The sequence below is a fragment of the Temnothorax americanus genome, unplaced genomic scaffold (genome assembly GCF_048541705.1).
Source record: "Temnothorax americanus isolate GAGA-0224 unplaced genomic scaffold, ASM4854170v1 Scaffold11, whole genome shotgun sequence".
NCBI lineage: Eukaryota > Metazoa > Arthropoda > Insecta > Hymenoptera > Formicidae > Temnothorax > Temnothorax americanus.
The window spans coordinates 718273-737152 of record NW_027509242.1 but is presented as its reverse complement, the minus strand read 5'-3'; the positions used below and the strand labels follow the sequence as shown (position 1 = coordinate 737152).

The window sequence follows — 18880 nt, the reverse complement described above, 5'->3', positions numbered from 1 at the left end:
TCTTTAGAAATCTTCTTGGTATTATTTGCATTACTTATAATACACAGTGCGAATTCCTAGAAATAATGGAACGATTAGAATTATGGCCGATTACTCCGTTTAATACGGTAAAATCCGACGGGTAAATTAACATCTACTGACGTGATCGAAGAAAATGCGTATAATCTATATACGTATTACTCAGTAATCTTTTAATATATTCTTCACGATTACACAGGATATTTCGGTGTAAGCGAAGGGACAGGTCGAAACAGGCGGAGAATGCGACGCAAATGATATCTTTAATTTATAAACTCTTTACAAATATGTACAATGTAACAAAAAGTTTTCCTCTTTACGACAATCGCGTACCCAACTTAAACGTGAAACGTAAGCAGACGCACAACGATCGACAGATGATTCATCGTGCTCGTTAGTCGAACGCTCGGGAATCATCGTGATTCACGTATTTCATCACGGGCGAGCCGTCGTTCATTCGATGGTATAATATAATCATTACGGGTTGCCGTGCCTCTGCGATTAAACGCGAGATTCGCGACGATCGTATTCTCACACGAGCTAAAGTAAACCCGGCGATCTCGTCTTTTCGCCATGGAAGACGATTGAAGATACACGATACCTTTTTGACGATCGCATAATTTGGAAATTGACTTTCTTCTTTGTCCAGCAGTCACGAGATATTATTTCTATCTTTTCAAGAGAATCATTATATGCCAATTAAAATTTAAGAATCAGTAATGTCTACCGCATGCTATAAATTAGAAAAAAGATTTAATATATTTGCATAAAAAGATAAATTGGTAGATGTATTTGTATTCTTTTTAAAAAATGCTCAAAGGTATTATAAGATCATTAAAAAAGCCAGTATTGTGTAAAACGTGTTCTCTCAAAGATACGCCAAATAAATTACGCTGTCTGATGCGAAAGTGCCTGTTCTGCGACGGTGTTAACCAATACCGTTATTGTTGTTCCATGATAAAATATAAAGATTACGTTAAATTGAATCTCAAGATAACGCTGTCTAAAATAATCGGTACTTGTTGAATAACATTACGCGACCCGAAAATTTGCAGGATTAAAATGTAAAATGTACGCGTTACACGATCGCTTTGAATCTTCGAGCGATCATTTGGCAGATCAGACGCGTATTATTTTATCGTTGCAAAATGACGCGCGCCTTCGAAAAAAACCTCCTTCATTTTAGAACTTAATATGCATGGAACATTCGATAACTGTGACGCTTTAAAGTCGTTTTGAGATACAATATTTCTGGTTTTCACCAAACACGGTGAAAACGTTAGAAAGAATTGGATTCGAATTACGTTAAATATATAGTTATATTATACGCAAAACGTAATTATATAGCATAATACAGGAATATATAACTATATAGCTTTATATAAAAATATATTATATAAATCTATAGTTATATATATATGTATATATGTGTATATATATGTTATATATACCAATTGTTTTTGGTATATATATAACTTTAGATTAATTTTAAGTATATTTATATATAACTTCGCAAAGTTATGACTTCCCTGAAATCCGATTAATTATAAACCGACTAACACTAGCAACGTCCGTCGAGAGAGTAGTCAGACCACTCGATTAAACGTATGATAACGTTTTATAGGAAATTTACGAAAATCACACGCAGGAAAGTCATGGTATAGGCGACAGTTTACTCGTATCTCGTCTCGACGAACGATTAAATATAAATAATATCGGCCAACGAAAACTCTCGGGTCCACACAAATTGAATTTATGGGGCATCCCGTAACGTTTCACGTGGTGCTGAATAATTTTCCTTTTGCGCAAGAAAGGATTTTAGGGTCCTACTTTCTCGGCGACACCGTAAAAATCGATTTCGACCAGCAGGAAGCAAAATCCCCTTTGCCCTCCGCGAGACGGTAATCGTGTATTTATATATAAATATATCTTAAAATTAACCGCGGGGTTCAATAAAAACACCGGTTATCATTGTGTAAAACGATCGTTGTTAAAAACACGCTGTAAAATGCGAATCTACAATACCAAAAAAAAAAAAAAAAAGGGAAACACCACATAGTTTCTAAAAACTTGCCGATACGTCCTTAGAGTAAAGCTCGCGTATCACAAAATCCGGCAACGATAACGGTATATTGGAGATAATTCGCATTTCCGAATTTGTTGCAGCGAAAACTATAACGAAAATTACTTTTAATAATTATATCACTCGAATTTGACTAGTAATTCTTTCGTTACAGATCAGAACGCGACACGTCCGTCGCAGAACAGGCGAAGAAACTGGCATCGGTATATCGACATCGGTATCGTTCCTCATCAAGCCGCAATCCCGTTTCGCGTTATTATGATGGCGTGTCACTTCAAGAGACCGAGACCAAAAGAGATTTATCGTCAAGAGATTCATCTCGTCGTTTACCATCATCGGGGACAGACGGAGGATCTACGCGGGCCTCAGTAGGCCCGTAGTCGCACCTCCATCTCGGGATCCTGGCGGTGCGGCAAGTGGGGCTCGATGCCGGTCGCGGTGGCACCCGTGGCGCCCGCGCCACCCACGTGCCGGCTGTGGTGGCCGTGATGGTGATGGTGGTGGCTGGTCGCGTGGTGCGTGTCGTGGTGATAGTGATGATTGAGATGTGGCGGCTGCGCGGCCGATGCCGGACCACCCCGGTAGGTCCGCTGCTTCTCCTCAAAATCGCGCAATCGCTGGTTGTAGCGCTCGAGCTGGTCGCGCAGCAGCGCGTCCTCTTCGGCGGCATGCTCCTCGTCGTACTCGAGGCAACCGACGCCGTCCAGTCGGTCCAGGTCAATCCAACCCCGCCACCTCACGCACACGCCGTTCATGATCAAGTGCGACCGTAAGTGTACCTGGAACATCGTCGTCGAGGCGGAACGTAGTAATTACTAATGTCACGGGCATCGAACTTTGATATCGTGGGTTCTGACGGACAGTCGGGATGCCGTTGGATGGTCTCAGGGTCTCATGGATCGGTGGAGAGCTTGATGAGGTTTCGACGTTGGAGAGACTTCGGGTAAATCTTGAGGTGAAATCGTTTGAACATCTTTTATTGGATGTAGGATAATTGCGTGGAAATAGGTGCGAAATCCGGATATATTTTCCAATATTGAAATAGGTAGCAGATTAATAAGTCCTTCAGTTTCCAGTTCTTATCGCAAGTAGAAAGAAATCTATTATGATGTATTTGATGATATATCTTGCATAACGATAAGATTCGTCCATCACGAGTTATTAATACATTAATTTTCTCTTCTCCCAAGATGTATAACATCATAGATTGCAATAACATTGTCCATTACAATATATGTCAGAATCGAAAAGATCCGAAAGAACTTTGATTCATCTTATTAAACTCAAAGCGATTTAATAATTTCGAAAATTATTTTCAATTATTATGTCATTAAAATTTGACCAGCGACTCGTTATTTTGAGGAATGTCACGATATGCTGTCGCGTGTATTATGCTAATTAAAATAATTAGTACATATCTCAATGGCGTAATGTCATATCTAACAGCTAATTAATTTCAGTACTTCTCGCCACTATAAATTTATGATAATTAAAACGATATTGATTTTTTGAAATCAATATTTTCGTCGTGACGGAACGATATTGCTGATTTGAACGGCGTTGCTCTTCCTCGAATTCTATACAGGAGAAAATGACGAGAGGCGCGTCGATCTCCTCTCAAAGCCGTCATCGGCCGCTCGTTTCGCTCGCGGCAACCCTCGATCTTCCTTTTTGCGAGATCCACGCCGCGCGTCGGCGTGGGTTGTAGGAGGGCTCCATTACGTGCTCCACGACCCGCAAGTTTCAATCATACGCCTCCCTGCCTCTCCGTTCTTTCGTCCCCCTTTCGGACCTCTTCTCCTCCGTGTTCGACAACGGCGAACGTTCCTTATTTCCGGAGAACGATTACGCAGATTGGAAGGTACGCGGAGGCCTCATCGCGGTCTATCTCGAAATAAAGGAAGAAATGAGATTGAGAGAGGCGAGGCTACATTCCTCGTGAGAAGTCAATTACGAGCAGAAGTAACTCTCATGTCGATGGCGATTTGCACGATCCTCGTCACAAAAACTCGCCGCGCAATATTATTTTGACTCGTTGAGAGAAATTGTAAGAACACAAAATTGTAGAGATCTTGACATTATACGATTTCGATCTTCTGGGTGTATCCGTTATTTTCTTGGCTTTATTTATGTCTACTAATTAATCCGAGATTATTGCTAGGCGGTGTTTTCCGAGTAAAGCCTAATGGGAGGCTCTCGAAAACTAACGATTACCGGGTTCTGCGCCGACGATGCAACACGGTGTTATTTTATTTTCTGGCAAACGACCCGACTTCCGGTCCCGCCGCGGAGACCAGATATTATTACGAGGTCAAGAACGCGCTCGGGGAAAACCGGTCGAGATCGTATATGTGTGATCCCGACGTAACGAACAACGACGCGCAATCAACGAAATGAGTCAAAGATCTAAACGATCTAGTGTGTAATTATCTCCTTCTCGATTTTACAATCAACGGTTTTAAATGCGTAATTCAATAATTATAACATTGATGATAAATGACATTATAAAGATATGTAGAAATTTATATATCACACATGCATATATATAAATATATAGATACCTAATATGTCATATTATATCTCCATATTTCTGTTATTGATTACATAGTATAATTATTTGATTTATAACATAATTATATATGTTTTTTGTATACAGTACAGCATTTTTTCAAATACAATATATACTTTTCTTGTATAGAATAAGATTTACGAATGAGAGACAGTTTTATATTTTATGATACTATTATTTTTTTTTTTGTCAAGTCACTAAAGTGCTGAATTTTTGTTAGCACATCGACACAGCTATAGACTCAATTTATAACACAATTAATTCGGCATGAGATTCACGCGCGCGAACGAACGAACGAATGGACGAATGGCCCGGCGGTGGTAAATCGACGTTACATCTCGTTACATTCTTTCGCACAGCGCTTACAGCTGCGTCGCCGACAATGCGCCGCGGGGTGTATTTTTATGCAGTAATAATCGAACGACGGGGTGCGATCACGCGGGGTGACGGGGTCTTAAACGTTTTCCGTAATCGAATCGCTCGCGGCCTCTGCTCTCAAAAGACTCGAGTCCCAGATTTCAGTTTTTCGAAAAACTCATTTTTCTACGTATCGCGAGCAGAGCAATCGTTTATGTTCAGACTAAAAAAAAAACAGTTTATAACGAATTAATTTGCATTCAAATCAATTTTTTGCGTGCCTCTGCATCCAGAATGAATCGCAAGGCGGTTCTTATCTCGCGGCAAACGCGAGGCGATAAGAGCAATTCCTGCTCGAGGCAGAAAGTTCCTCTTTCGCGCAATCTTATGCATATTAATGCCTCCGGATAAGGCAAGGCGGGATCGTTATGCGTTAAGTCTTACGCGGTGCGCATATTAACATACATTATAAGTATGAAATACAAACAGGAAAATACGTCGGGCCTTTCGACGCAAGAATATTCATAACACACGTGCGTCCTTTACCGTTTCCTCGTAAGAACATATTGCGAACTCTATACATGTATATATACTGTTTTGAAATGAGATCGCAATTTTATGTAACATTTCTATTTTAAATAACGAAACTTATAAACGTTTATTTTACTCATAATAAAATTACAGCATTACTTATGATAAAAATTATGATGAATGAAACATATATTTTATTGAAATTCTCACGACTATTCTTATTCGAACAATTAAACTGCAATCGACAAAAAAGGTATTATTACGATTGTTTCCTTGAAAATCGCGTGCTTTATCGTACTCGCTTTCGTAATCATGCACGATGATATCTTCGCCTTGCATCTCTGACATCGCGAAACGAATCGGCGGGACATGTATATTCCGAGCGGCAAAGAAACGCGCAAAAAGTCGTCACGACGAGAATCGGCGAGGAGAAGAGTGGACGCGACATACAACATCGTCATTAGTCATCGCCGTTCTCACGAGGAAAGAACAGTTGGAAACATTTGTTTTTCCCCTGCACACGGGCGTGACAATCATTATCGTCGCATAATAGTCGTTATAATAGGCGATATTTAAACTGTAACGCGCCGCCACGCTGTAACCCTTTCTGATTTGCATTAGCGGAAAAAAAAACAAGAGTGCGGAAAAAAAGAAAGAGACGAGCGGCACTGCGAGAAAAGGGGTGAAAAATCGGCGGGAAGGGCGGACGAAGAACACCTAAATGCCCCGAAACAAACGACCGGCTATTTCACCAGTCCTTTTGTTTCTCGATGGGCGTCGCCGACAGCGCCTTTTTGCGCCGGGTCCACTACGCCGAGGTCCGTGAATACCCCGGAACATTCGTCAACGGTGTTCCGGCAAAAAGGACGACGTGCGAGGGGCATACGGTCAGTATGGCGCATCATCCTTTGTCTCTCGTTCAGGTCCAGTTCTGTACGTAACTTTTACGAGCAGGATGTGCCTTCAGGATCATTTCCGAACTATAAATTTTGTAATTAAGATAGTGCCTGGGCGAAGAAGGGCCCGCTGTGATTTAAAGGGTATACGCACAATTGTTGCACCACCTTAGGATATGTAAAAGATTTCTTAAAAGATCTTTTGAGTTTTCGAGATTCCGTAAAATTTACCTTCCCTCACAATACTCCTCGTAATTTCAATCAAATTTTCCTTCGTTTTTCTTCAGTTTATTTATTTTTTTTTTTTTTTATTCTTCTATCTTAGAAAGCAATTTTGGAATCAGCACTGAGCGATCAAAGATAATATCGCGATGCTATTAATATTTATTTTTCAAATAACGCTAAGATTTCTATCTTAATAAATCTCTTCGTAGCTTTATTATTGCGCGAATCAGCACCCTTTTTCTCATTTTTTTTTCTGCTCGATGAGCAAAGGGTTAAAAGCTTCGTCATTATCGGGCACCGCACGCGCTCTCTCTATCGCGCGTTTATCTTGATAGCGAATAAAATCTCTCCCTTTAATTATTACGTCGCCCGACGGGGCATGTCGGTGGGCACAATGCACGCGGGCACGTGTGGTCGCGCGCCACTCTTTATTCCTTCGCTCATTGTCGATTAAAACAAAAAGGAGGCCGCGGGTCGTCCCGTAAACACAGCGTGCCCGTGCTCCGTGCACAGGATCTAATGAATCGCTTCCGTTCCATTTCGTCTCTTTTGCAAAAAGGACACCCGACACGAAAGAGGCCGTAGAAATGTTCAGGAAATTTTTTTGAGTCATAAATAACGTAATCGTAAATGATAAACAAAGATATCGGTTGCGTTTTTTTACAGGATAATTAACATTAAATATTTTCAATACTAATAATACTGATTTTCAGTCTAAGTATTTTTTTTCAATTATTAATTAAATTTTCGTATCTCGATTCGTATTATATCACATGTATAGTTTGAAAAATGATAAAAATTCTGAGAAAATAAAAATCGCGGAGATGATTCTGTGAGAATTTAAATTTTACGAAAATCAAATTCTTTCGCTAATATTTTATCCGTGTGGATAAACTATATAGAAAGAAATATTCCCTAACGCTACACAGATCTAAAAAATCTGGAAAAAAAAACAAGAAAACTACGAAAATTTAGCAGGTTATTAGGATTTTTCGTTTGACCATTGCGAGAAACCGAGAGATTTACGAGCCATTATACTGTGTAACTGGCTAAGACAGCTTCGAGGCATCTGGCGGCGTTTAACGGATTTCTAGAACGCTAATTGCCCACTGGTGCCCACTAACACGACATTTTTAGTTTTCTGTCGTCTAAGTATACGAGTTGTAACAAAGTGAAGCAAAAGGACGACCCTCAATTTTTTTCCGAAGGATATTCGAGCCGGAAGTACGAGATTGATTTTATTCTCTCGATCTGTGATACACGATGATAATTAATCTTCAAAAATGCGAATAGATAAGAAGATCTCTTTTACTTCCTATTTAATTGTAAATTTAACAGAAATTAAATCACTTTAACAGAATTTTAATTCAATATTTAATGTTACCTGAATATTTATACAGAAGTGTAGAATTTATTATAAAAGTGTAGAAGTTTCGAAAAAAGATCACGTACGAAAACTTTGTTAAGAAAAAATCAATCCCGAATAAATCTGGAAATTCATCTCATCTAGAATGTCTCTCATATGATGTTACAATACGGATTGCATGGAAATTATAAACTTATGAAATATATAAAATAATAAATTGACTGTTTCTTCAAAATAATAGAATGTATAGACTTGCAAAAATTACGATAAAAAAGATAGCGACTGAATAATCTGGAAGTTTCCAGACATCCGCGAAAGGACCAGCGCGCGCACTTTGCAAAATGGCGTCGCGACGCTATCGATCGCGATGGCGACGCGACGCCGAGAGGCGTCGGCCGCGGCGCCGGCGTACAAGATTGCTATAGTTGACGACCTAAAGGGAAAACTCGTCGAGCTTTTGCAGCCTTAAAATTAGGATGATCCAAAGTTTCGATAAATTTTGGATCCATTTGGAAGCAACGTTACTCTACTTAAGCTGTTTTTCCATGCTGTTATTCCAATTGCGCTGCATATTGCGTTATATTGCTTCTCGAATCGCCCTTCGATCTCTGACTTTTGAGCTTAATCGTACGTTTCAGGGTTACAAATTCGTTCGCACGACACAAAGATAAATTGGGCCAGTTTCTCTCGGTCTCCAACGGGAGACCGAACTCCCGCGGAGAGACCCGGAATTTCTAGAGACCGGATGCGGGGGTGACACGTCGGTAGCATTGTTCGAGAAGTGGCGGCCGGATACTGACGGATACTAAATTATGGACCCGAAAACTTGCGCAACGTCTATGCCTAACGGTCCCTAATTTGGCCATAGTACGAACCAATTACGACCACACAATCGTATTCGGGAACCACCGTTTCGAGATTCGAGCGGTCGGGGTCTAAGCCTCCCGCTTAGACGACTCAACGGAGGGAATCTGTGTCCTTTTCCCAGTTTGCGCGATATTGCGGAATACCTACTTATAAATTTTACGCGAAAAAATAATCCGATCTCCGAAGCCACTGCGGGATCATTAAAAATTAATACGCCGCGGCCGTTCTAAAATTCTCGGATTTTTAAGTTTAAAACCGACATTTTTTTAGAAATTTCTTTTCTATAGACTTTCGCGCGATGTGAATTCTATTTCTATAATTTAATTAATTTCTGCATAAATTTTTATATAATATGATGGTATTTAAGATGGAGTTTTAGGTTGTAATGGCGAGAGCGAAGGATAAGAAAATCGCTCGTGCAGGTCCATCGGGATGATAATCAGAAGGTCCACGATAATTAAGATAACTTTTAAAAAAGCGATGCCCACTTACCTTCCCGTGTTCCTTGTCGAAATCGCAGTCGTTGGGATCGACGGGATAGTTCCCGGATGCGTTGCCGAAAACAAGCTGGAGGTTGGTGCCCGTCGCCGCAAACGCGATCTCCGTGTGGCCTTCGCGACAGCCATTTTGGAAACGTACTTGACGTTCTTCGAGCGGCCGGTCTCTGTAACCAGTGTATCTCACCTATAAAAAAAAGCAGAAATATCGCTGTTAGCAACGTATGTACATGTTGTTACATGGAAATTTTCATCCAAGAATAACAAAAGTGCAAAACAGTTATCAAGATGCATTAATTAAAGCAAATTAACTTAAATTTTAAAAGATATGCATTTAATTTGCGTATGTAACTTTTTTAGATTTATTATTAAATTTCATATAGTATTAGATCTAATAATTAGAGACCGGATTGCGGTGCCATTTTCCCCACTCCAAGGATGTACTAGCGTGTAGCGTATAGAGGGTATATACTTCTTCTCACGACTGCTAGCACGCGCTTGGAACATCAGGGAAAACGGCACCGCGATCCGGTCTCTACTAATAATACAATATATTATTAGTATTTTATTCTCTGGACTAATCGTAAGTAATTTTTGCAAAATTAAAATGCGAAAAATCGATTGCAGCATCGTAACTGTCGCGAACGCAGATCAAACGATATAATTTTTCAACAATAAATATCGCTTGGTCAATATTTTCTAACAATTTCCTAACAATTATCAAATAAAAGTTTACCACTTTCAGATCATTAGAAAAAAATCTCTCTCTATTGTCGTTTCAATAATTAATGAATCAATTATAATTTGACGATATTTGTGGAGATAACGTGTCGGATTCTCGACCGCACCACTTCGAAAGTTTCTCCATGCATGATTCACGGATTTTTGTTAAAAACGAAATGAATGTGGAATACTAATTCGCTGCTCTTGGGTGATCCACAGTTAGACAAATTCGAGGAAAGGACAACATTCCTACGGCATCGCGTATTCCAGGTCGGTGGCGAGCGACGGGAAATCCTTTGCCGTTCCGACATCTCTCACTATGCGCATTGCGACACGTAATTCGAAAGACATTTCTCGAGGTTTCCGACCGGGATTGATCAGCGAATAGTAAATAACGAACTCAATGTCGATTTCAAAACGAGGCGATTGGCTCGCTGAACTAATACAGCAGCGTGATTACACGATGCAATTACGAAATGTCGCTTAAGCTTCTCGAATCTGTTCGAATTATTATTTATTTCATCGTCTCGTTAGTCTCATCCGAAATAACGGTAAACGTAAAATTGCCAGTTATAACATTCGTACTAGTTCACGTATTTACAAACAGATTCGCGACACGTAACGTATATGTCAAACATAGTAGATAAGGAAATGGTATCAGTCCTTATCCATTCCTTCGACATAATAAGCTAGGATATATTCATATGACTCTTAACTTTTTGTTTCTTCGTGCGTTTTCTCCCAAGAGTATCGCGCGCTTGGCGTTACCCGCACGATTATCAACGTGTTTTCTCTCAAAAACGGTAATATAAGAGCTTTACGTGTCCAGCACGTGTGTTTACCCATCCTTGTATCGCAATGCCCCATTGCACCTTTCGCGTGCGTTTCCACTTAAAAATATTACCGTATAATAACTTAATTTCTCAGATTAGATATATAAAAAAATTTATAGATTTCCTAGAAATTTAAATTTTCTAATAGACAATCTTCTTTCAAACGCAACTTTTCACGTATTCGAGGGTGTTCTTTTCACGTGTCCGTATATCTTTATCGATGCCGGTGCTTTTCGTGCCGGACTCACCTCGCTCTCGCGACTCAGCCTTCTGAACAGCTCGTCGCTCTCAAACTTGGTCTTCTGATCGGGGACCACGCGCGGCATCTTGAAGACGAGTCGGGGCGGTCGCGGCTGTTCGTAAAGACCCATTCCGTCGAATGGCAGCACGCCCACGCCCGCGTGCTCGCTCATCGCGTGCATCATCTTCGTCGCCGCGGGTTAACCGGGCCTCCTGGACAACACTCTCTCTCCTCCTCGTGGAGGTCGATATTAGATCGCGACTATATGTCACTACCGATACTAGCTCCCGCGTATATCGGGATAAACGAGAGATCGCGCCTCTTGGAGGAAAAAAGGAAAACTCCGAAAGAGTGTTAGTTTAGACGACGGGACGAAGAATAGCCTTGTATTCTCTTTCGCGCGATTCACCGCGCTGAGCGCTCGATCCACGAGTGTGAGAAAGACCACTCTCGCCAGCAACGACACGCACGATGTGGCGCCTCAGTGAAGACTGGGGCACCGAAAAACGCGCGGAGTTCCCCCACGCTGGATCACGCTCGCTCCCAGGAGCCCGACACGCCTCTGGAGTCTCTGGACCGCCCTCCGTCTCTCCCTCTCTCAGCCGCTGAATCACGGCTTCTCTAGCCAGTCAGCCAGTCTGCCTGGCTCCCGATTCAACCCTCCGGAGCCGAATATCGTACACCCGGAGCGACGAGCTCGCACCCCGAGGGTGAGAGAAGGAGGGAACTTGTGCCCAGCAATCTGGTTTCATGATTTTATAAATGGACGGAAGAGTGCCGTTGTCCGGACTCGACAACTTGCGAGCCGTTTATTTTCAAAGTGCTTTGAAACGCGTATTATTTTCTTTTGAACGGCGGGGTTGAAATCGAAAATACATAATATTTAACGGGAAGGCTCGAGTGCGGTGCAAAGAATTTAGGATACTCTACGATTGCCAGGGAAATCTTAAATTTATATTTGAACACGATATTCCAACGATCCTGCTATCTGTCTCGTTTAACAATTAGGATTTCGTGACGATATACTATATAAATATGAGTTGTACAAATTTCATTAACGAAGCAATAAATAGATAAATAATAATAATTATTAGATAACACTCTTTCTATAATAATTTAAATTAATGTACCAAAGATCATCAAAAGAAGCTGAAAAGTTTATTTAAAAGGAAAAACGTTTTTTATCATAAAATATTTTTTTAAATCCGATGCTATAAATCATCCCGACTAAATTTCTTCTAACAAATAAAATCCGCGCGCAATTCACACGAGATTTTTTTGTGTTAAAATAAATAAGGTAAAGTTCTGTATTATCTATTCATATTTCCGTATAAATATAGACTACGTCATAAGGACCATTCATTCAAAAAATGATTGGTACCTAAAACGTTTCCGTAAAAGAGAAATCGAATCTAAAATAACCGAGAAGAATAGGTATACGAGATTTTTTGCTGTTCCCTCGAAAGACAGCCATAAAATTTTTTCGCGCTCTTGACGGTACGAAGGGATACATCGCCGGTTTACAGTGCAATATACCGCAACGGGATCGACGATAGTATCCGGATTGGCTGGCTATTCCTTCACGGGGGTATATACGGGAAGTACGTGTCGGACAGAGGGGAAGGGGGATAGCCCATTTTAGCCGGATGCCTAGCTGCTTAGATAGTATAACACCGTGTGTATCCCCTCGAGGGAAGAGATCTTCATCGTCTCTCTCTCTCTCTCTCTCGAGTGGCGGGGCTCATCCATTTGAGAGGATCATTGTCGAGGATCCGCGCGCGATTAAGATCAACGACCCTCCGGCGAACGCGCGATTCATGGCGTTACCAGTCATGGATACCCATTTATCCTTTTTTCCCTTTTTGCCCCCCTCCCTCCTCCTCTTGAGCGCATCAACGATATTACAGCTTCGATTCTCCGGTTAATCCCACTGTTCCGTTCATCTCCCGTACGTTTGATATTATACGTTCAAACGAATAATAGACGTCTAGATATTTGAATCACAATCTTGATATAAAGTATGCTCGTTCAATAAAATATTTTCATATTGTAAAAATTGGAAAGATAAACGGCGGTATATTAATTCATCGACCATAATAAGTTTTATTACTGGTACTTTGTAGTTGAGCGCATTTTACACGAAATCTCTTCCTTTTCAAGAAATTTAAAGCAATAAAAGAAGATAACATTGGTTGGACCGCAAAACTGAATAACCGCAAAAAATTAATGCTATTCTTTCATTATATTGGTTTCTCGGAAATTTCCTCGGAATATAACTTATCCTTCCTAGTTCGCAGATACATTTTCAATTTGGGAATAAGCATATCAGCAATCTTGCTACTGTATATAAGAATATAACAAATGCAATTCTATTACATGCAATATAAAATAAGAAAACAAAAGTCAAGGTCTCAAGACTGAAAGTATTGTAAATTTTTATAAGGTAGAACGAGAACATTTCTTTTGTAACTAATTCGCATTACACGCTTTACACGCTTTTCATTTTTTTTTTCGTTCTTTTATGGCATATCATTTTTCACAAATGGCAGTTCCATGAAGGTTTTATTACTTTACATCATTGTTTGCGTTTTGTTACAATACCGTCTTTTATATCGTAGAAATAAATATTACACTTTCTCTTTTCACAGTAGGTGCTTTCCATGCAGTTAGTAACACAAGTCAAAGCCAAAGCACGCGCGCGCGCGCGCGCGGAAAAACACAGTTTTATCTTTCTTGGAATTCAATGAGTTACAAAGACAAAATGACACTTATATGTCGATTTGTTTCACTAAAAATGGTAAGTACTCAATATGTCGTGCATACAAAATACAAAACAATATATTCCTGGAAAGGGTTATTTTGTTCTTTTCTTTTTCCTTTTAGATACAGACATCAAGCTGTTCTTTAAAAGTTTCTCTAAACTCTTTATCCTCTTGGATATTTTTGTGTAAGTAGACATTTAAAAATAATTAATAATATTTAAATGTGTAATTATATTTACATAAAAAAGGAGAGGTTGTAAAATTTTTGCAAAATTATAAAATTAATTGTAAGATTAACGTTGAGTTCGCAAGTCGTGCGTCGTTTTCTTTTCGCGCATCGTTCGCATGAATATCAAAGCGTGTCGAAAGAGAAATTTCACGCGCGTCTCCGGATTGAGATGAGCGAATCTCCGCCCCTTGCCGCGCACCATTGGTCCAGCAGCCTCCGCCAATCGCAGTATCCTCCTGCGAAGGGAGGAAGTGCACGCGCACGATACACACGGGCGCACACGCGTGCACGTGCGCGCGTATGACATATTGTTAGCTGCGTATACTTGCTCGCGGGCAAGAATAAGTACAAAGAGACATGGCTCTCGGCACGGGTTCGTTTTCCTATGTCGTCTCGAGAGATTAGCTCTTCATCCATTTTCTACGCGGAGATATGTGCACGTGTGCGGATATAACTAACACTCAAATCTTATTTTAACTCGGTATATAAATTTGCAATTTTACTCGCAGACTTTAGGGAATCTAAAATAAACGTAGATTTATTCATTTTCTTCAAAAACTTAGACATGTAAATTTCGAGGATCCACAATTATGGTCGTATATCTTGCCTGATTGAGAAATTTTAATTAAGCACGTGTTTAAATCGATCTTACAATCGTATATAAGTTATAATATGCAGATTGAAAAATGTTAATTCAATTTACATTTGCAAACCTTAACATCTATTAATATCTATCTACATTCAATTTGTTATATAAAATAATACTAATATTTAGAAAAATTTCGCCACTTTCGCCACTTTATGTGTGATAGTTATATCTAAAAATTATTAATTACATTTAAAAATTTTCTCTCCCTGCCAGAAACGTCATTTTAAAACATAAAATTTTATAAGTATTAATCTAAAAATCGATATTCTGGATATTATTAATTAAAGTAACAATGCATAAACACTCGCGATTAAGTACGCGCGCTTCTTGCACGTCGAAAGGAAAGGCGGCGAAGATCAATATCGCGGACGTTTCCGTTGCCAGAGAAACTTGGATACTCGCGCTATATACTGCAAACACACCAGCATTATCAAGTAAGCAGGATGTCGAACCGAGGAAGGATACGAAGCGAGGACGAGCCTTCCTGGCAACGAAGGGCGTACGAGCGTCACCGGTCTAGGGTGAGCACTCGCGTGAATTATAAACGTTACTCTCGATTCAACTCCGTTTAATATTTTACCGATCAATGTTTCTTTCATCAGGCTCGCTCTTGATGAAAGCTCCGAGGATCTAACGGAAACCTCGGTGCTAAAGATATTTTCGTAGAGGATAACCTTCGAATCAAAAGCGATAAAATCAATAATATATTATACTCGCGCGAGATTAAAACTTTTTCTATAAAAATCGTTTGTTATAGGTATACGTACATTAAACGATATAATTATATGCATTACGTTCGTATAATTTTTATGTTAAATTTAAGAGATTTTAAATAACTATGCTATATCAAAGACAGTTTTATATTAGAAATTTTGACTTCAAGGTTTACTCAAGTAATTAGTTAATGTTAATTGGTTAAATGTTTTTTTTTCCCCCTAAAGACCCAGACGTTTCACGCTCTGTAACTGTCTGTATAACGTCGTCGCGAGAATTTACGATTATACTCATTCGTATTGCTTTGCAGGTAAAAACGGCCAGACCAACGGTAGATGTGAACCCTCCGGAGGGCAGACCTCATGTCTCGTTTAACGCGAAGAGATTGCAGTTAGAGCGCGAACGGCAGGCGCGAATTCTCAGGGACAATTTCATCCTACTGAAGAAACTTCGTGAAATCATGCACCGGAAGCGACGAGTCGCAGAGGACAATCAACGGGTCCAGTGGCAGGAATCTAGATGCGTTAGAGTTCGTTAAAAACGCGGGATCTCGACGGGGGGGGGGAGGTACTCCCTTGCCATTACATAATTCGCGATTTACATATATGCACGTGTCTTTTGTATTTTATGTGCAATTGAAGAGTAGGGTGTACGTAATTATACGATCTTTGATCCCCAGCAAGTCTTTTCTATCTTGATACACGAATAATCATTTAACTATCGTATATATATGGACTTCTAATAAATGCTTTCATTAATATTTCCAAAATTGCATTTTTACCTTTCCCTACTGTCTCGAAATCGCGAGATGATCAATAATTTATTAAACCATTTGAATTAATAATGCCCGATCTACAATAGCTGTAGTAAGCTGTAGTAAGCCTCAAGCCGTAAGAAAATAACCAATTACAGGCGAATGTGAGGAGAATAATCGACTGTGATTGGTCAATTTCTTACATCTTGAGGCTTACTACAGCTTACTACAGCTATTGTAGATCGGGCATAACAGTTCTCATTATCTCTAATTTATTAATTTGCATCGTGTATCGATATATCTCACTCTTTTGTCTTTCTTTTGTCTGATGGAACTCTAATCGATACGTATTGATCGATACGTATTATCTGATGCATCGTCATTAACGTCAAGAGGCTAGATTTTCACAAATAATATCGAAATCTTTCGACGTAATGTAAGCATCCCTTATATATTAAATTATAGATTTATATACCATATTTCTAGCTATTAGAAAATTATATAATCGGTGAGGAGGGAGCTCTCCTTAAGTATTACCATAAATTATAATATTAAGCTATAGATTTCATAATCAAGATATATATATATATATAAATGTTGATTTATATATATTTTCTAATTCATATTTAATATTTATTATAACAATGTTAATCACATTAATATTAAATATTAAAATTTCTACTACAATGCTATAAATGGCTCCAATAAACTCAATATGTATACATTTTTGCTCATGGATTCAATTAAGAATAAATGGCGGAAGAAAGCTACGATAAGGACAACGCTGAAAAGGAGCTTGAAGATAAAGATTACGGCGAAGAGAGTCAACCCGAATACGAATCAACGATTTCGTTGGACGAAACTCCCGAGCGCGACACGCTCGTGTTGACACACTCCGAGGCTAGCGAGCGTCTTCACAATTTAGGAAAATGCGTCGCGCAGGACGAATACGCCTATCTCAGCATGGACGCCTCGGACAAAGATCTTACGGATGTCAGCGTGATACTATCCTTCAGACACGTTCGTTACGCGAACGTGTCGGGGAACAGATTGACCTCGGAAGCGCTGCGCGCGCTCGAGGCGATGCCGTATCTGCAGACGCTGCGGGCGGATCGAAATCGTCTGACCAGCGCGGAGTTGAAACCGATGCCGTATTTGCAGGTGATGCCGTCGCGTCGTCTTTCGACCCTCATTCGGCGCCTGGTCTTTTTTATTTAACTCATTGAGAACTCCGTGCACGGATAACGGCAGATCCGCGCTAGTAAGACGATTTCGAAAATCTAAATAGGAGCTTGCCCTGAACCGGAACGAGTTGACGGACACGTCCGGCATCCGTCATAAGAATCTTGAGCGTCTGGAGTTGAATCACAACGATATTCGCACCGTGACTGTCGACTTTCGGATACTCGTGAGCTTGAGGACTCTGGAGCTACGCGGCAACGCGCTAATCAGCACCGCAGGTGAGACGCGCCAAGTCGAGACAAAGGCATCAGTTATTTATCTTTCGAGAGATCTCAACCGTTCGCCGAAGGTGATCTAAGCGAGAAATTCCGAGCTTCTCGAACAATAGCTTAAGAACTCGTCATAGGTAAAACGAGAAGGATTCTAAATAAACTGGATTTTTCCTGAATAATGTTCGAATTTCTTGCTTCTCGCAGACATCCGTTGTCCCAATCTGACGCGGCTCTTTCTGGCCGAAAATCAAATCGAAAAAATCGAAGGTCTCGGAGAACTCGTGAATCTGAAGACGCTACACCTGCGAGGTAACAGGCTCGCGAATTTGAACGGTTTCACCGAGCGGTGTCGTAGCTTAAGCTACGCGAATCTGCGCGACAACGAGCTTCTGAGGATTTCCGAGCTGAGGAAGCTAGATTGCCTACCGAACTTGGAAACGCTTGTCGTCCTAGGGAATCCTTTTCTGAGAGAAAAAGCGGAGGAGAGAGAAGAGGAGGGATACAGGCGGATCGTTCTGGCAATGCTTCCGAAACTGAAGAGAATTGATAAGAATCCCGTGCTAGATCAAGAGAGGAATGAGGCGAAGGAGTTTCTCAGAAAGATGCGGAAGAGCGGATCCAATTTTGAAGACTTCGATTTGAGAGATTAAATAAGTTTTGAGAGAGATTTTCGTTGACGAACGAATTCGAAGATTAGGTTTTACCGAATATTTTCATTAAGACGCATATCTTATTGATTTTAAAAGAACCGGGATATCAACTTTCTTTAGTTAATTATCGTCGTGTATTTAAAAAATGCATCGTTATATGCATATTTAAAAATCTCGATCAATCATTTTTTTAAACAAATCTTGATTAACATCTCTTCCTAGTTTTTCTATTATTAATTCGGACTACATTTAAGCCTTTTGGAAAGTTTTAATCAGCTAAAATAACTAATTTCTTTTTAATTTAACTTTATCGAAAGTACGCGAGTTAAATTAATTTAACTCGATGTGAGTTGTCAGCAAAACTCGATTTACGAATAATGTATATTATTACTGGAGTTCTGGAGTATTTTGCAATAAAGTACTCGAGACGCTATCTAGTAGCGTACAATTCGTACTATTTGC

The 18880-nt window shown here is 40.0% G+C and overlaps 2 protein-coding genes and 1 pseudogene across 3 annotated transcripts; 2 read left to right on the top strand and 1 right to left on the bottom strand.

Moving 5' to 3' along the window:
* On the bottom strand, positions 1–11727 carry LOC143908029 (protein big brother). The gene is made up of 3 exons (XM_077425264.1): positions 11214–11727; positions 9405–9596; positions 1–2880 (listed from the first exon to the last, which is right to left on the bottom strand). The coding sequence occupies exons 1-3, from the start codon at positions 11388–11390 to the stop codon at positions 2467–2469; spliced, it is 783 nt and encodes a 260-aa protein (XP_077281390.1). The 5' UTR covers positions 11391–11727; the 3' UTR covers positions 1–2466.
* On the top strand, positions 2868–16320 carry LOC143908131 (uncharacterized; annotated as a pseudogene). The gene is made up of 5 exons (XR_013260044.1): positions 2868–6445; positions 13855–14003; positions 14090–14153; positions 15162–15367; positions 15871–16320. The product of XR_013260044.1 is annotated as an uncharacterized LOC143908131 (transcript).
* A 248-nt stretch (positions 16321–16568) lies between these two features.
* LOC143908199 (leucine-rich repeat-containing protein 23) lies at positions 16569–18418 on the top strand. The gene is made up of 3 exons (XM_077425641.1): positions 16569–17475; positions 17603–17774; positions 17973–18418. The coding sequence occupies exons 1-3, from the start codon at positions 17068–17070 to the stop codon at positions 18416–18418; spliced, it is 1026 nt and encodes a 341-aa protein (XP_077281767.1). The 5' UTR covers positions 16569–17067.
* The last annotated feature ends 462 nt before the right edge of the window (positions 18419–18880 follow it).

Excerpts from the sequence above, each read along its gene's own strand:
- LOC143908029 (XM_077425264.1), bottom strand. The coding sequence starts at position 11,390 with ATGATGCACGCGATGAGCGAGCACGCGGGCGTGGGCGTGCTGCCATTC. Across the intron at positions 9,597-11,213 it reads GGCTGAGTCGCGAGAGCGAG|GTGAGATACACTGGTTACAG; the intron begins GTGAGTCCGGCA and ends TTTTTTTTATAG. Across the intron at positions 2,881-9,404 it reads TCGACAAGGAACACGGGAAG|GTACACTTACGGTCGCACTT; the intron begins GTAAGTGGGCAT and ends ACGATGTTCCAG.
- LOC143908199 (XM_077425641.1), top strand. The coding sequence starts at position 17,068 with ATGGCGGAAGAAAGCTACGATAAGGACAACGCTGAAAAGGAGCTTGAA. Across the intron at positions 17,476-17,602 it reads AACCGATGCCGTATTTGCAG|GAGCTTGCCCTGAACCGGAA; the intron begins GTGATGCCGTCG and ends AAATCTAAATAG. Across the intron at positions 17,775-17,972 it reads CGCGCTAATCAGCACCGCAG|ACATCCGTTGTCCCAATCTG; the intron begins GTGAGACGCGCC and ends TGCTTCTCGCAG.